This window comes from Micromesistius poutassou (assembly GCF_964030765.1).
Source record: "Micromesistius poutassou genome assembly, chromosome: 11".
NCBI lineage: Eukaryota > Metazoa > Chordata > Actinopteri > Gadiformes > Gadidae > Micromesistius > Micromesistius poutassou.
The window spans coordinates 10,445,400-10,461,186 of NC_140281.1; the positions used below are offsets into that span (position 1 = coordinate 10,445,400).

The window sequence follows — 15,787 nt, forward strand, 5'->3', positions numbered from 1 at the left end:
CCAGCTGGCGGTGTTAAGTAGTTCATACCAGCATGTGTCAGGCTCTGGGAGATTTTCCCTCCTCCTTCGTCTCACTCCTTGGCATTTCTGGAGGGAGACGACGGGCATTTAGTCGTATTTTTAGACACAAAGATGACACCACACAAGTGGTGTCTTTTTTTGTGTTTGTTTTCATTTGATCAAAGGAAGTCCTTTAGGAAGCTCTGCAGAGGCAGAAAATTGTTTTGTATCAGACTAGGCGTTCGAGGCGAAGGCGTTTGTCTGAACCTCTGTAAATCAATACAAATAGGAGTTAAACAAGCCTGCCGCCAGCCACGGCAAAAGGATTTCCCTTTGTTTTATGGGCCCAGAAAAACATCCCATTGACTCGCCTACTTAGGGTTCATTTTAGTACAATCATCATTATTCGCTCTGTATGTGCTTTTTTTTCGATGTCGATGCAGTTCCAAGACACTGGTGGACACACAAGTCAATGGAACGCAACACAATACATAGCGCGCCCGACAGAGTCCTACCGTGCTATTTCTCTGACTCGTGTCCCCTGCCCCTGTCCAACATTCGCCGTGACTGAACTCTCTAGTCTGAGCTAGTCCTGCTTGCCGTGACCCCAAACCGACGAGTGGGCGGCCTCAAAGAAGCTGTTAAACTATACGATGTGGTTTACATTCATGCGAACAGTGTGGGGGGGAGCAGCTCTCAAATCAAGCAGTTGAAGTGAGAGTAAAACAGCAAACGGTAACAGCATGCCTGCTTTCTCCTCTTATTTCCCTTTTCTGCTGCCATTTGTTGATGTAGCGACGTCACAGTAAGGTGAGGAATGTACTTATTGAGTGTGTGTGTGTGTGTGTGTGTGTGTGTGTGTGTGTGTGTGTGTGTGTGCGGTGTTTGCATGGCTGTGCAATAAATAAGTGATTGCTTTGGTGTTACAACAAGGCAGTTTCTCTCCTCTTCTGAATATATATATTCCTTCCTATCATCCATCTCACATTTGAAATCCTTATTCATTACAATGCACAGGAGCAAAAATTCAAATAGATAGTACTGTTATTAATCATAATGCCACAGCTATTGATAAGTGTGAAAGTGGGAAATCTGTAGTCATAATGTTGTCATTGAATAGCACTGTGTATGATGGGGTTGCTAATGAAAGCTATGGGAGAAGGGCAAATATTCCAATAGGTGAATATTCATATTATTACCTTGAGTGAAATTCCATGAGAGCCAACTACATGGGAAATTAAGGCACTCCAATTCCTTTCTGGCTTTGAATTTAATCCATCGTGACATGAACCAAGGGTATTTAATAGCTTTTGAGTCAAGGATTGCACAGTAGTGGCAAGCAGAGTAATTGGTTGCTGGCCAACATTTATTCTGTGCTATTAATAAATTAAGGACACTTCCCACTTCTTTTCGGCGGTTAGCAAACCCAGTAAACCCCAACGATTACAAATTATTATGTGTTTGTATGGGATCAAGAAGCACTGCCATGTTTTCCGAAAGCGAGCTTATAACCCCTGTTAAATAATGGACGGTTTGGCGGGAACACTTCGGTGACATCATCACTCTGCACCTGCCTAGACCCTGTGTGACCATGTTATTCTGTGTGTCTCTCTCTCTCGCTCTCGCTCTCTCTCTCTCTCTTTCTCTCTCTCGCTCTCGCTCTCGCTCTCGCTCTCTCTCCCGCCCGCCCCCGTCCCTCTTGCAGCTGGATGAAGAAGCCCAGATGTGGAGTGCCGGACCAGTTAGGGGGCGTCTCCAAATTCAATGTGAGGAAACGACGGTACGCCCTCACGGGGCAGAAGTGGCAACATAGACATATCACTTACAGGTGAGTCGCCACGCGGCCTCGTCCCAGACGCCCACCTCTGCTTGGTTTTCATCGATTTTCTCAAGTAGGACAATAGCTGGAATTACTTTTTTCCTTTCTTTAGCTCAATGTTCAGGATAATTGAATAATGAACTACTTAGGCGCACAGCCCCTTTGTGCTGGGCGATGCTGTTGTGTTGTGTTTACAATAAAGATACTGCCTTGCAGGATGTGATGTTTGGCTGCGTTGCAACATTAAGCAAAAACCATCCATCGTTGTTCACTAGCACCCCCCCCCCCCCCCCCCCCCTCCATCCTCCCCCTGCTCCCTCATCACTCCACCCACATGCTTGCGTCGTCACGGTAATGAAGGATGCGACAGCAAGCATTTCCTGTTTATTCATCGTCCTTCAATGTGATACATGAGCGGCCTCCTGCATTCATAAACCCACGTATCCAACCACACATACTCGACAAAACCGCCGTCCTGTCAAGGATGATGGACCGCGACTTTTGCACGTTGTCATGTTGCGCAACTCTCCTGGAGCCGGTGTGTTGTGAAGCCGGACTAGATTCACTCTCCCCTAGGACTGATATATTGGAATCCCAGCATGCTTATCTATCAGCCACACCAGCCACCCATGCCCAATGTAAATTCTATCAAGATCTAGCAAGTTTGTTATTAGGACGGCATCACACGTGTGCTGGTGAGAAGCCGCTCGACTTGAACTGCTGACATCACAGAAACACGACCCTGCTCCCTATCATACATGATTCACTGTCCTCCCGATATCAGCCTCCCATCTCACAAGCCATTCAAATCTATCTGAATCCTTGATGTAGAAATACCGTTTTATTTGATCTTGTTGGCCACCGCACACTTTAGTCTCCACACCCACTCTGAGAAACATGTCTGAAAAATGGGAATGAGTGTTTGATGTCTGATAAGCGGCCGAGGTTCCATGTACCTGCTGTATTATTCATGACAACATCCTGTTATGTAGGCCACCACAGCAGCAATAATGTATAAGACAACCATGTAGTGCCTTTAGAGTTTATCTTACTGCTAGGTCATTGGCCTACATCTGTAATATTTTATATAGGCTGTTACGTCGTTGCTTGCCGTCACTCACACATACATCGCATAGGATAATCCTTTCAAAACTGGGCTTGTTTGTGTGTGTGTGTGTGTGTGTGTGTGTGTGTGTGTGTGTGTTTGTGTGTTTGTCATAGTTTTCAGTGTGCCTCGAGAATAAATCACGAGAAGCATTACAGAGGCACTGAGGGTAATCTGGTTGAAGTGTGTGTGTGTGTGTGTGTGTGTGTCAGTGTGTGTATGTGTGTGCCACACACACACACACACATGCAGGCACGCACGCACGCACGCACGCACACACACACAAACATACTTCCCACATTTGAGAGAAAGAAAAAATTCACTGGTTTGAGGGCAATGCACTTTGAGCAAAGACCCCTAATTCCATATCGACGGCAGTGTGTTGGAAAATAAGAGGAGGTGATCACAACCAGCAGAAATGGGAGAGGAGGTGGGGTCTGGAGAGAAAAACAAAATCGATAAACCCAAGGTGGAGTTTTCTGTTACATTGGTGGTCAAATGCTAGTGCGCTTGAGCCTTTAAATCAAGAGAAGAAATCCAATATACATCCACCCACCCCTCAAAAAGAAATATATATACTGTACATCTAAGTGGGGAACTTCAGAAACAGCTTCAAAAAGTAAAAAGAAAGACAGCGCTCAAAAGGAGACTTGATAAAAGGAGAGTCGAATGGGGGAAGATAGCTGCAGAGCGGGAGAGTATGGGGAGTGTGTAGAGCGAATAGAGAGCAAATACAGAGCGAGAGTTGAGGGGAGGAGCGAAGACGAGCAGAAGGGCTGTAAACATAAGAGCCAGTGTAAACTGACTGGTCCGCCGACAGATTAGGGTTATGTAATTGGACTGGAGCTTCCTGAGCGCGTGTTCATCTGTGTGAGTCTGTGTGTGTGTGTGTGTGTGTGTGTGTGTGTGTGTGTGTGTATATACATGTGTGTGTGTTTGTGCATGATTGTGCATGTTCTCATGTCTGCATGCGTGCACATTTATTTACTTTAGTTTCGTAAGCATGACTGCACCGGCTCGGGTTTGGATGGGAAGTCGTTGTGTTTGGACCATGTCTTTGCACATTTTCCTGTGTGTATTTACACAGATTCCCCCATTCGGTGTTGATCGAATGCTGTGTCTCTGCAGCAATAATCACACTCTTTTGGTCTCTCTATCCACTGTCACGCTTTGGTTATTTTTGGCACCATGTGACGGTGCAATCAGGAGGACTGGCCCGTGTCAGTTATCATGTGAGAATCCTGGAGAGGGGTCGCTTCCAATTGAACAAACACACGAGACCCCGTGAGGCTGGCATTAAAACAGACGACGCAGGACCTGAGCAGGGATAGGTTTCTCGATACCTTATCTTGTTTTCATCCCAGCATGCCTGCATGCTGGGATGTCTGCATGCAATATGTCACAGTCGTGCTGGAGGCGAAGGTGTAAATATAGCTGGTGTGTGCCAGCGAGATTGTGAAAGGAAACTCTTCATTTGCTAAGTATTTTGTGTTGTTGTAGGTAGAAGGCAAACGTAATGGTTGTTTTGTGCCAGTAGTGTGTTTTATTCCCGGTCTCCCTCATGGCTGAGCTACGGGCCTGGGAGGGGGGGGTGCCAGTGGCGTCACTAGGCTGTTTTATTCGGGGCTAAAGCCGCCGCCCCCCCCCCCCCCCCCCCGCCCGTCAACAATCTCGCCCTCCCGCGATCGCGCGATACCCCCCACTGAGCCCCGGATGTTTAAGAAACCTAGAATCGCGCCTGGGGGGTGCTGGTAGGTTTCTTGTGAGCATGTGACGCTGTGTTTGTAGCCGCATGCGAGTCGTAGGGGTGCGCTAATTAGCTTCACGCCCCCCACCTCCTGCGCCACAGCGCTACAGAACCACACAAGTGGCCCCCACGTGTCGATAGCACGCGGCGCCTAGATCCTCCCGGGTTCGATACCTCCTCAGTCGGCTCCCTGCTCCTTCATTAGCTGTTCTATCTCTCCCTCCATCCCTCCCTCCCGTCCACCCTTCCTGTCTCCCTTCCTTTGCCTCTTTATCTCTGTGTTATGCTGCTTCCCACCCCCCCCCCAGTGAGGGTCTCTGTGTTTGCTTTGTGTATTCTGCTCCCTCGCACTGGATTTTCAGACAGCAAAACGTGGGACTTTATCATTTGATTCTGTCTAGCGATTAAAGTATTATTATTTTATTTTTTTTCTCATGAAATCCACTTGACTTCTCCTGTCATCTTTCAAACTGGCCTCTGTGGGGGAGAACATGTGTTCTGGAGCGTGACAAGGACACACATCTCTAATGGGGGGAGAGAGAATGGATCCTTTGGGTTTTTTAAGCTCTTTTTCATTTCAAACGCTCGGGAAATGACAATGTTGTTCAAAACGACTTCCAGTCAGTACTTAATAGTATTCCATAATAGCAATTACACAAAATGACATCAGTCGTTTAAATATTAGTCCTACAGAAATATGGCTTTTCATGTCAACTTTAGAAGAAACACCATTTCTCAATTTGCGTTCTTTTCTGTACTTGTGTACTTGCGTTCTTGTGAAACGTCATCAGTCGTAGCCCAAGTACTGTTCCAATTCAAAGTTTGCAAGTACAGCAAGTACAGCATGTGTGTGTTTCTATTCTGTTTAATTTCTCTCTTGTTCGTAATTGTTATATCAATAGCCTACTCTCCAACTATATAGGCACATCTGTACCCTAGGCACGCGCATCTGTACCCTACATATAAAAAGTCGTGTGTATAGCTTATACACACGACACGCATATCTTTTCATTTATATTCATTCAAAATATTTACATACTATTTCATAATGAAAGAGGCTGGGGTTTTGTTTTATATAATTTGTTTATATTGTTCAGTAGTATATGCCTACATGAGGCCGTATAGCACAGTTAACAGACCTGAGGTGGTGACGACATTGAGTCCGCTGCTGTTCCAATTGCAAGTGCGTCCTCCTGTCCTCAGAAGTTTGTACTTCTGAGTTTGTACATCCGGACTTGCCAAGTTTGCACTTCCAAGTCTGCGAGTCCGAAGTTTGCGTACTTGGTATTGAGAAACGGCTACAGATTAAGCCCGACTACCCATAATGCAATTGGCACCCTTGCCAATTGGCTTCCTGCTGCTTGCCGCCTTTGCAGAAAAAGGTCAGCGACTGGCAGTTAGCGTATATTCCCTCAACACATTCACCACATTTAATTTGAATAGGACTCGTCATGTCCGCTTCTTCATTCACACCTAGCCAGTAATATACCCCCCCCCCCCGCCCACCACCCCAGCACCTCCCCACTCCACTTTACTCAGTGTTTCTTTCAGCAGTAGAACAATAGAATAGCTAACCGACACTATAAATGGCTGCTTGTTGCCTGCCTGCCAACAGGAAGATGAAGAAGAGAAGGAGGAGGAGAAGGAGGAGGAGAAGATGTGCAGTAGTCAGAGATGAGAGACAATATAATGATAGCTATTCCCATTATGGGCGATTACGTGCTGACAGCTGAGAAGAGAGGCTTTCTGAAGCAATAAATAAACACGGATAAACAAAAGAGAGCAGGTGACGGGGAGAGAAGGCAAGAGAATCGTCTGTGGGCGAGAGAGATCAGAAAAAGGAGAGAGGGAGTTGCGTGTGTGTTATGTGTGTGTGTCTGGGGGGGGCGCAATGAATTGTTAAAGCGAATGCTTTCTAAAACACGGTTCCCTGAACATGCTGGGATAAACCTATGCCAGTGTTGCCTGAATCTTGATCACGCGCCACAACAGAAAAGTTGTTGTCGCTGCACATTCGTTACAGTGCATTTGGCTCGTGCACGCAGCACAGAGTCATTTCAGGTTCCGTTAGACGGTGAAAGCCCCATGCCACCCCGATGAGAGCGTACTGGTTTGCATGAAGGTACACAATTGTTTGCGCGTTTATCGCCCCGGTGATTCTCAACTCATCGGCATTCTGTACCACAGCTATGGTCTGCGGGACTCTAATTGTTTTCAAAATGATAGTTAGAAATGTGTGCAATGCCAGCCGATGATCGGATCCTTCGAAGACACGCTATGTGTTAAAAAACATTTAAAAAGCAAGCAAGGCAATCAAGAGGAATTGGCAGCCTGGCCTGTCAGTGTTCAGAGTCTGAACTGTTGATAAAGCAAAACTTGAGGCAGGAGATGGTTGCTTATACTCCATACAGCAGATGCAACTGAGAGATAGCATGTGTGTGTGTGTGTGTGTGTGTGTGTGTGTGTCTGTCTGTGTCTGTGTGTTTGTCTGTGTTTGTGTGTGTGTCTTTGTGTCTGTGTGTGTGTGTGTGTGTATCTTTGTGTCTTTCTGTATGTGTTTGTGTGTGTGTGTGTGTGTGTGTGTGTGTGTGTGTCTTTGTGTGTGTGTGTGTGTGTGTGTGTGTGTGTGTGTGTGTGTGTGGGAGCAGGTGGGGGGGGGTGTCGTTGTCCATCTTTCAAACTCTGTGAATATCCCATTTCACGATGTACTGTGAACCGTGTTGTGAATGGCGGTTTGAATGTTTCTCTGTTTTGTTTTGAGTTGTGTGTTTGTTGTGTTGTTGCCTGCGTTGTCTGCCGGTGATTAAGGCCACTCTTTTTCCCAGTGCATGCGTTGATGTTGAAACAACTAGTTCTAGGCTGGGATTTTCCCTCTGCCTTTCGCTCTCTATGTTCGGTAATGTTTTCTTTGTGTCACCTCCCTATTAAGGGAGTTTTTTTCTGGCCCTCTAGGGGGGCTAGGGTCAGGGGGGGTGTCATAAATATTTGGCCTGGTAAGCCCTTTAGGACTGTACCTGTGATTAAGGGCTATACAAATAAAATTGAATTGAATTAAATTATGCCCGCCCCGCCTTTGCCCCCTCCTCGCAGCATAAAGAACGTTACGCCCAAGGTGGGCCGGGAGGAAACGCACGACGCCATCCGCCGGGCGTTCGACGTGTGGCAGAACGTGACGCCGCTGCGCTTCGAGGCGGTGCCCTACAGCGAGCTGGAGCGCACCAAGAAGGACGTGGACATCACCATCATCTTCGCCTCAGGTTTCCACGGCGACAGCTCGCCCTTTGACGGCGAGGGCGGTTTCCTGGCCCACGCCTACTTCCCGGGGCCCGGCATCGGCGGGGACACGCACTTTGACTCGGACGAGCCGTGGACGCTGGGGAACCCCAACCACGACGGTGAGTGTCGTTACCGCGGCGATGTCAGGATCACATGGCGATGTGTGCCTGAAAAAACCCTGTCCTAAAGACCGAATATAAGGCTGGCTTTACACGTCAACACTCCCGGGTGAAACCGACAAAATATTTGATCAGATGTGCCTTTCGTTTAGACGGCGACAGCGTTTTCGAGGCTTAAAAACGCAAAAAAAAATGAACCCACCCGCCAGAGTGGAAATCTTAAAAACGCTCCACCGTTGCGTTTCCATCTAAAGGGTGAACAACGCAAAAGTGTGCTCTGAGCTGCTCACGCGGGCTCTCGTCCCGTACGCGTTTACATCACATCCATGTGCAGTGCAGGCAAACCACAACAAACATGTCGGATTTCACACACTTTTGCGTCACCGTATGCATGCAGATTTCCACCCAAAGACGCTCGTCTAAACGTGGAATGAAAAGTGGGAACGCAACGCCACTTTTGCGGTTTGTGTTCAGATCGTTGTCGTGTAAAGCCAGCCTAAAACAGCATCTAAACATGGTGGCCAAAAAATGCACATTTGCCTGCTTTGATTCTGTCTGGTTCTGTTGGCCGCCAATGAGGTCCCAGTGCCATGTATTTGTGGTTAGGGTCTCTGCAATTGGACGCAGATGGATCTTTGCGAGTTCTCCCTCATGGCTTCCCTCCTGAAATGAATCAAAACAAACCTAGTGCACTCCGCCTCTTTCAGTCAACTGATGACATGGCATCCCCCCTTTTGCACGCAAGCTGTCTTTATTTGCCCACTGACTCCTGCTGAATTATAACATTGAGTGAAAGCCTTGAGTGGAGGGGAGGTTTGGCTGCCGGGTGTCTATATACCGTTCAACCCGGTGTGTGAGTACACAACCAGAGAAGATGCAGTTTAACATTGTGTGAGGCCGATGTGATTTGCAGATAGTGGCTGAGTTTGTGAGTTTGCATCTGTATTTGCATGTGTGCCTATGGGGGAATTTATGTTTGAGTGCCAATCCGTACAAGCTGTGCGTGTGTATGCGTGTCTGCGCGCGCGTGTGTGTGCTTTTGTGCTTGTGGGTCACAGCCAGCCAGCGGACTGCGGCTAAGTTTGCCCAGTTGACCTCTCGACCCCGTTCTGTCCTCATTCGGCCGGAGCATTACCCATTTGTGATGACAGATTGGTAATGAGAGGGAGGGAGAGAGAGGGAGCGAGGGAGAGAGGGAGAGGGAGAAACGTTGGAAGATGTGAGTCAGACTAAGAGTTGAGGTGAGGTAAGCCCGAGGACAGAAAACACAGCGTGAGCGAGTGAGAGATGGAGAGAACCAAAAGAGAGGGGAGCATCCCTCCCCCCCCCACTCCCACGTCAATGAGCGCGAAGGGGCTCAGTGAACCGGGAGATCAGGGCACAGCTCATTAAACGGCAGGATGCCACAGGTTGAGCAGATGAGGAATTCGAAGCAACAACAACCCGAAAAAGGCCCACCGGCGGTTCACAGCGCCGGCGCGGTCCAGAGCAGGCTGCTGATGTGGCAGGCGGGCAGGCGGGCAGGCGGGCAGGCGGTACGCCCGGGCCTCCTCGTCGACCGGAGACACGCCAGAGTTCAGAAAGGCGTCGGCTCTCCTTCCTCCTTCCTCTGTCTCTCGTCACTCCTGTCACCTGTTAGCTTAGCCCTTACGCCACCTCTCCCTTTCCCTCTCGCCCTCTTACCTACGTCCCCCCCCCCCCCCCCCACACCCCTGCCCCCCTCTTCCCTTGAACATGTGGATCCCACTTGTTCCACATGAAGAGGGGGAGATTGAAAGGAGTGGTGCACAGACAACCAGTGGTTTCCTGGTTGTCTGTGTTGTGGATGATGCAGAGTTATAAGCGACTTAGTTGACCAACAGGGAGGGAACATTATGATGGCAGCCATGGCCAAGGCGAGAGCGGATATGTGTGTGGGTGTGTGTGTAAGTGTGTGTGTGTGTGTGTGTGTGTGTGTGTGTGTGTGTGTGTGTGTGTCAGAGAACGACGGATCAAATGATCAGAGGGAGGAGGCAACTGGTGGAGCTTCCCCCCCCAAAGTATAGAGGAATGGAGTTCTCAGAAGAGAGAAAGTGAGGATGACAGAGAGAGAGAGGAAGAGAGAGAGATAAGGGAGTCATCAGGGAAGAAAGGGAAAGATTCACAGAGAGGGAGACCCACCGATGAAGAAAGGCGAGAGTGAGAGGAAGGAGAAAGGAGGAGGAGGAGAAAGGAGAGCCCATCCAGGGAAGCACAAGAGAGAGAGAGAGAGAGAGAGAGAGAGAGAGAGAGAAAAAAAAGAAGTGAGAAATAGAGTGAGGGGAGAGACAGGGAGAGGGAGATGGAGAGAGAGAGATGGAGATGGAGATGGGAGAGACGCGCGGTGTGAGGGACGAGTGTCGGAAATAGCAGCCGAGCGGTGTGCTGTCGAAGGCTGAATATAAACTAGGACGCCGAACTGGCTTTTTTTTGTGTCGTTTTTTTTTCCACCTTCCTGCGCAGACAGATAACTCTGGCGCTATGCTCGGAGCCTCAGCGGGAGGACACTAGCGGCCCACGTGGAGTGAGTCACCCCGGCTGGCTGACTGACTGAATGGTTGGTTGGCTGGAAGGCTGTCTGACTGACTGGTTGGTTGGCCGGAAGGCTGTCTGACTGAATGGTCGGTTGGCTGGAAGGCTGTCTGACTGACTGGTTGGTTGGTTGGTTGGTTGGTTGGCTGGAAGGCTGTCTGTCTGACTGACTGGTTGGGTGCTGGACAGCTGTCTGTCTGACTGGCTGGTTGGTTGGCTGGAAGGCTGTCTGACTATCTGGTTAGTTTGCTGGAAGGCTGTCTGACTGGCTGGTTGTTTGGCTGAAGGCTGTCTGACTATCTGGTTAGTTTGCTGGAAGGCTGTCTGACTGGCTGGTTGTTTGGCTGAAGGCTGTCTGACTATCTGGTTAGTTTGCTGGAAGGCTGTCTGACTGGCTGGTTGTTTGGCTGAAGGCTGTCTGACTGGCTGGTTGTGGTGGGTGTAAAGGCTGGCGGGCCGGTAGTCTGGTGCGTGTGGGTGTCTGGTGTTTCTACATGATGAAACCAGGGTTGAGAACATCACGTCTGGCACCACTTCCCACGGTTTCCGTCTCTGCTCACACCTTGCCCTTCTTTTACTGTAACCTTTCCTTCAACACACACACACACACGCGCGCGCAATCACATACACACACACAACCTGTAAACGCATAAATACATACTCACACAGACACACACAACCTGTAAACACAAACACACACACACACACACACACACACAGATCGAGCAAAACACACACACACACACACACACACACACACACACGTAAACACACACAAAGAAACACACACAAGTAAATACAACCACACAAACACAAACTGTGCTCACACATGTAAACGTGTCTCATAAGTCTTTCTGTTGTGTCTAATCCTTTACCACTGTTGCCGGGGACGACGGTTGCCAAGACTGGCCAGCATCACAGCACACATGGATCTGTTGATTATTGTTGTTGTTGTTGATGATGATGTCACTGACGCAAGCTGTAGGGAGAGAGACACATAAGTTGCCGGGAGATCTTAGAACAAACAAACTGTTATGAATACTTAAGTACATTGAGGAATTGTCACAATTGTTAGCAATTGAAATACGTATGTTGACAATTCTTTCTAACCGTTTGCCAATCAAAGCCTTGATGACTAGAAGCCAGCCCGGGCAACCATTTAAATACACACACACAAATGCGCAAACACAGACACACACACACACAATTTACCTACTCTCAACTATTGCAGACATTATATTATCTCAATGCATGTGTGTGTCTGTGGCTTTACGCCTGTGTGTTGGAGGGATGGGGAGGACTTAATCCTTTTTGAAATAATAAGGTAGGAATGGATTCCTCACTCTTCAAACATAACCTTGGTCTAAGTCCTCCACTCTGCCTTTTCTGAAAATACCTTCTGTGTCTTTCTGACTTTATTATTTCATCTCTTTTTCTATGACAAAAAACAATCTTTTGGCATTTCTTTCTGCTTTTATTTTAGACACTTATGCAGGAAAACACACATACCCAGTGCTCTATACTCTAAAACACCACTAGTGTTGGAGAGACCCGGGCCTCTGCAAGTGGATTGCAGGGTTAGAGTGCCTTGCTCAAAGTCACACAGAGTCACTTTAGAAAGCTTGAGAATATCCCCCCTTAAACCGGACTGCGATGGACAGAAACTCCTCCTGCAGTCCATCCCCAAATCCCACTTTCCACAGATTCTCTGAGCTCCGTCCTGCTTGTAACCCCCCCCTGGTTAGCCATGAGCCGTAACTCCAGCCTATTCGTGCAACTCCAAACGGTTCACCTCTATCCAAGTCTCTATCCAAAGATTCTTACACGAGTATGTCTGGCTGTACCACTATGGTCGAGATCAGGTCAAACTCAGAATAAACTGAGCAAAAAGAAAAAGGCAGAGAGGGTGAGTTGTGTTAAAAGAAGCTGATGTCATGATAATCGCAGCAGGGGGTGACTGACGTACAGGAAGTTGATGCGATGGCATAGGACAAGGAGGAAGTGAGAAAGGATGGGAGGGAATAGTTTTTGTGCCAAGAGATGGAATCAGGCACTGCTATCAGATCCCAACCCCGCTGCTTACACATCATCTGAGCGCTTCCTCTCTCGTCATTTTGACAGCACATCAAAGGTGCTTTGTTTAACGCTTTCTCCCGTTGCTTCATGAACAAGCGGCAGAGCCCAACAACCAGGGGCGTTTGTGTTCTATTCATCATCAAGGTCATCTCCAACGTGCCTTTGAGGCCACAGAGTAAAAAAAATCTGGATTTAACAGTGCTCCCACTAAACACACATGACACGTGCAGAAACAGTGAGCGAGACACGTCCCGTTTTGAGCGGCGGCTCCATCAAGGATAAAAGGGTTCTTCTTAGCATGACACAAGCTTCACAATGCATGAATTCGATTTTTTTGTGTGCTTAACAGCCCAAAACATCCTCGTTGCAATGAAGCACATTTGCGCCCACCGTGTTTAAAAATAGTGACTGGGTTCATAAGCAGAACTCTTATGATCTTAGTGCTTGAAGGATGTTTTTACGCATGAAATGAATGAAACGAAAACTATTAATTCTGTCTGAATTAGCATTCAAACACACAACACACACACAAAACACACACACACACACACACACCACAAACCACAAACACACAAGTGCACAATATTCGCACACATGAAAGCCCTACGGGGTGACTCGCAGGGTGCTGGTGTGTGTGCAGGGATCCTCCGATATCAGCTGTCACAGAGTCAAAACAATGTAAGGCAGCACACCATGCCTTCACCCAAAAAGGCCTTCGCACAGGAAATGAGAAATTCTCCATCGCCTGCGTCATTCTCCTCCACTAACTCAAACCCACCAAAATAAACTCAAGGTCCCCCCCTTCCGAAATGTCAGGAATTCGGGGGGTAGGGGTGTGGGGTGGGGTACAAAAACTCACAAGGGGGGGGGGGGGGGGTGGTAGATGTGATGGAGCTTTCATTCAACAGCAGGACATGAATTGAGTGAAATAGAGGGGGAGATGATGTAATTGTTATAGGCGACAGTCATTGATCTGCGAACCGATCAATATCGGCAGGCAAAAGAACGACCGGGATTATCGTGGACTTCGGAAACCGGTGCCTCCGGTCGCTCACCCAGAGTCCATTGCTGCGGGCGTTTCTGCCGTTGTTTCTGTTGTTCGGCAAGGGTTTGAGATTAACGGAATGGTTGACGGAGTGTGAGGTGGAGAGGGGTGTGAGAGATAAAAAGATTGGGAGGAGAGGGAAAGAAAGAATGAAAAGAGGCGGAGAGGGGAAGGATAGATGGGGAGGAAGGATGGAGGGGAAAAAAAGAGCATATGGTGTCCGTGCTGGTTTTATTTTTAGGATCCCGCACCCGCTGTGTGACAGAGAGGAAGTGGATGCATCTCTCCTCATCACTTGGGCCTCTCTCTCTCTCTCTCTCTCTCTCTCTCTCTCTCTCTCTCTCTCTCTCTCTCTCTCTCTCTCTCTCTCTCTCTCATTTTCTCTGTCTGACTGTGACATTGTTTTTTGTCAATCTCACACAGTCTTTCTTTGCAGCTACTTTTATTTGATCTCTCCAGCCCTCCCAACCCAGTGCCTTTCTGCCTCTCTCTCCCTTCCCCCCCTCCCTTCCTCTCCCTCTCCCTCTCTCTCTCTCTAAAAGATTCTGAAGCTTTTTTCTCAGCGTTGGCTCAGATCATTTCCTGGGTGTGTGTGTGTGTGTGTGTGTTTACACCATGCAAACAGAAGAACATATATTGATGTTTATGTGGTAATTGTAAATAATAGGTCAATTGCTTTTTTTTTATTCTAAGAGTAAAAAGAGAAAAGTTGACAGTTTATTACAATAGAAGATTCTGGGTTCTAGGCATCAATTGGAATTGACAATTAAATGTGGGAGTCACTGTGCACTCGATTTTACAAAATATCACAGACAGACAGAGACAGACAAGCACAGCACAGTGACACTCTCCTTCCAGCTGACCATTTTGGGTGGACTTCATGTCTTGTGTTTTAGTTTCGTGATCTAAAATTGGCTCTAGACTTTTAACAGCTTCAATTGGGCTCCGTCATGCTGTTCCTATTTTCCACTTTTCAGTGCAGTTCCCAGCCTCACACGCAGACACACACACACACACACACTACAAACACACACACCTAGCCCCTGCAACCTTTTCAATACCTTTTTCAAACAGTTTTGCAAGTTTACTCACACATTACCTAGGAGGTAGAGTGAGAGAGAGAACGAGAGAGAGTTAGGCATGGCTGCTGCTCACTAGTCTCCTAAAATCCTTTGCTCTTATTGGTCTATTTACCTTCGGGGCCGCTGGACGGCATCAATTAAAGATGGCTGACAGCTCACCATGTAGTACTGTCTGTCTGCTTGCAGTTTGTGTAAATAAATAATTACTCTGGGGTAAGTATTGTTGCAACCTTGGTTTTAGTTCCCATTGTTCCAGCCTCCCTCCCTCTCTCCCCCCCTCCCTCCCTCACTCCCTCCCTCCCTGGGTCTTTTGGTCTCCAACAGACGTGTGAGAACTAAGTGGAAAAGATTCATAGCAGCAAATCTCTGGCTCGGCTCTATGTCAACACCCCACAGCCAGAGGTATTAACAGATGGGGAGAGACAGACGGAGAGAGAGGGGGAGAGAGACGGACAGAGAGAGAGAGACAGAGAGAGAGACACACATAGAGTGAGAGTGCGGGAGGGAGAGTAATGAAAAGTGTGAGCAATGAAAGAAGAAGAGGAGAATGATGGTGACGGCATGACTCTTGAGGGGGTTTTAAGGTGTGTGTTCTGTCAAGGATCCTGTTAGCCCCGGGTCCCGGTGTTTGTTACAGAGCAGAGAGCAGGCTGAATTGTAGATCACAGCACCGGCTACGGCCCACCACCGCCACCACCACTCCTCACCACCCCCTTACTGCATGCAGATCTGAGAGGCCCAGTGGCCTTCACTACTGACCCATGAGCGGAGGTGGCAGGGGGCCGTGTGTGTGTGTGTGTGTGTGGGGGGGGGCTCTGGTTCCTGGACCACCATCTGTTGGTTGGTGTAAGGGCCCTCCTGGACAGCCAAAGTAAGTAACCAATCATACACACTCTTCTTTGCTTCTGGGGAGTGGGTTTGTCTGTTATTGTGCGTACATGAGGTGTGTGTGTGTGTGTGTGTGTGTG

General features: G+C 48.2%; 1 protein-coding gene across 1 annotated transcript in view; it reads left to right on the forward strand.

Annotated features, from left to right (window-relative positions):
• LOC311355359 (matrix metalloproteinase-16-like) overlaps positions 1-15,787 on the forward strand; it is a gene marked incomplete at its 3' end in the record, with an annotated part of 58,735 nt that overhangs the window by 16,987 nt on the left and 25,961 nt on the right. The window contains exons 3-4 of the mRNA XM_084475123.1: positions 1,706-1,828; positions 7,762-8,066. Of these exons, the coding sequence (XP_084331249.1) occupies positions 1,706-1,828; positions 7,762-8,066 (428 nt within the window). The remainder of the gene's footprint in view (positions 1-1,705; positions 1,829-7,761; positions 8,067-15,787) is intronic.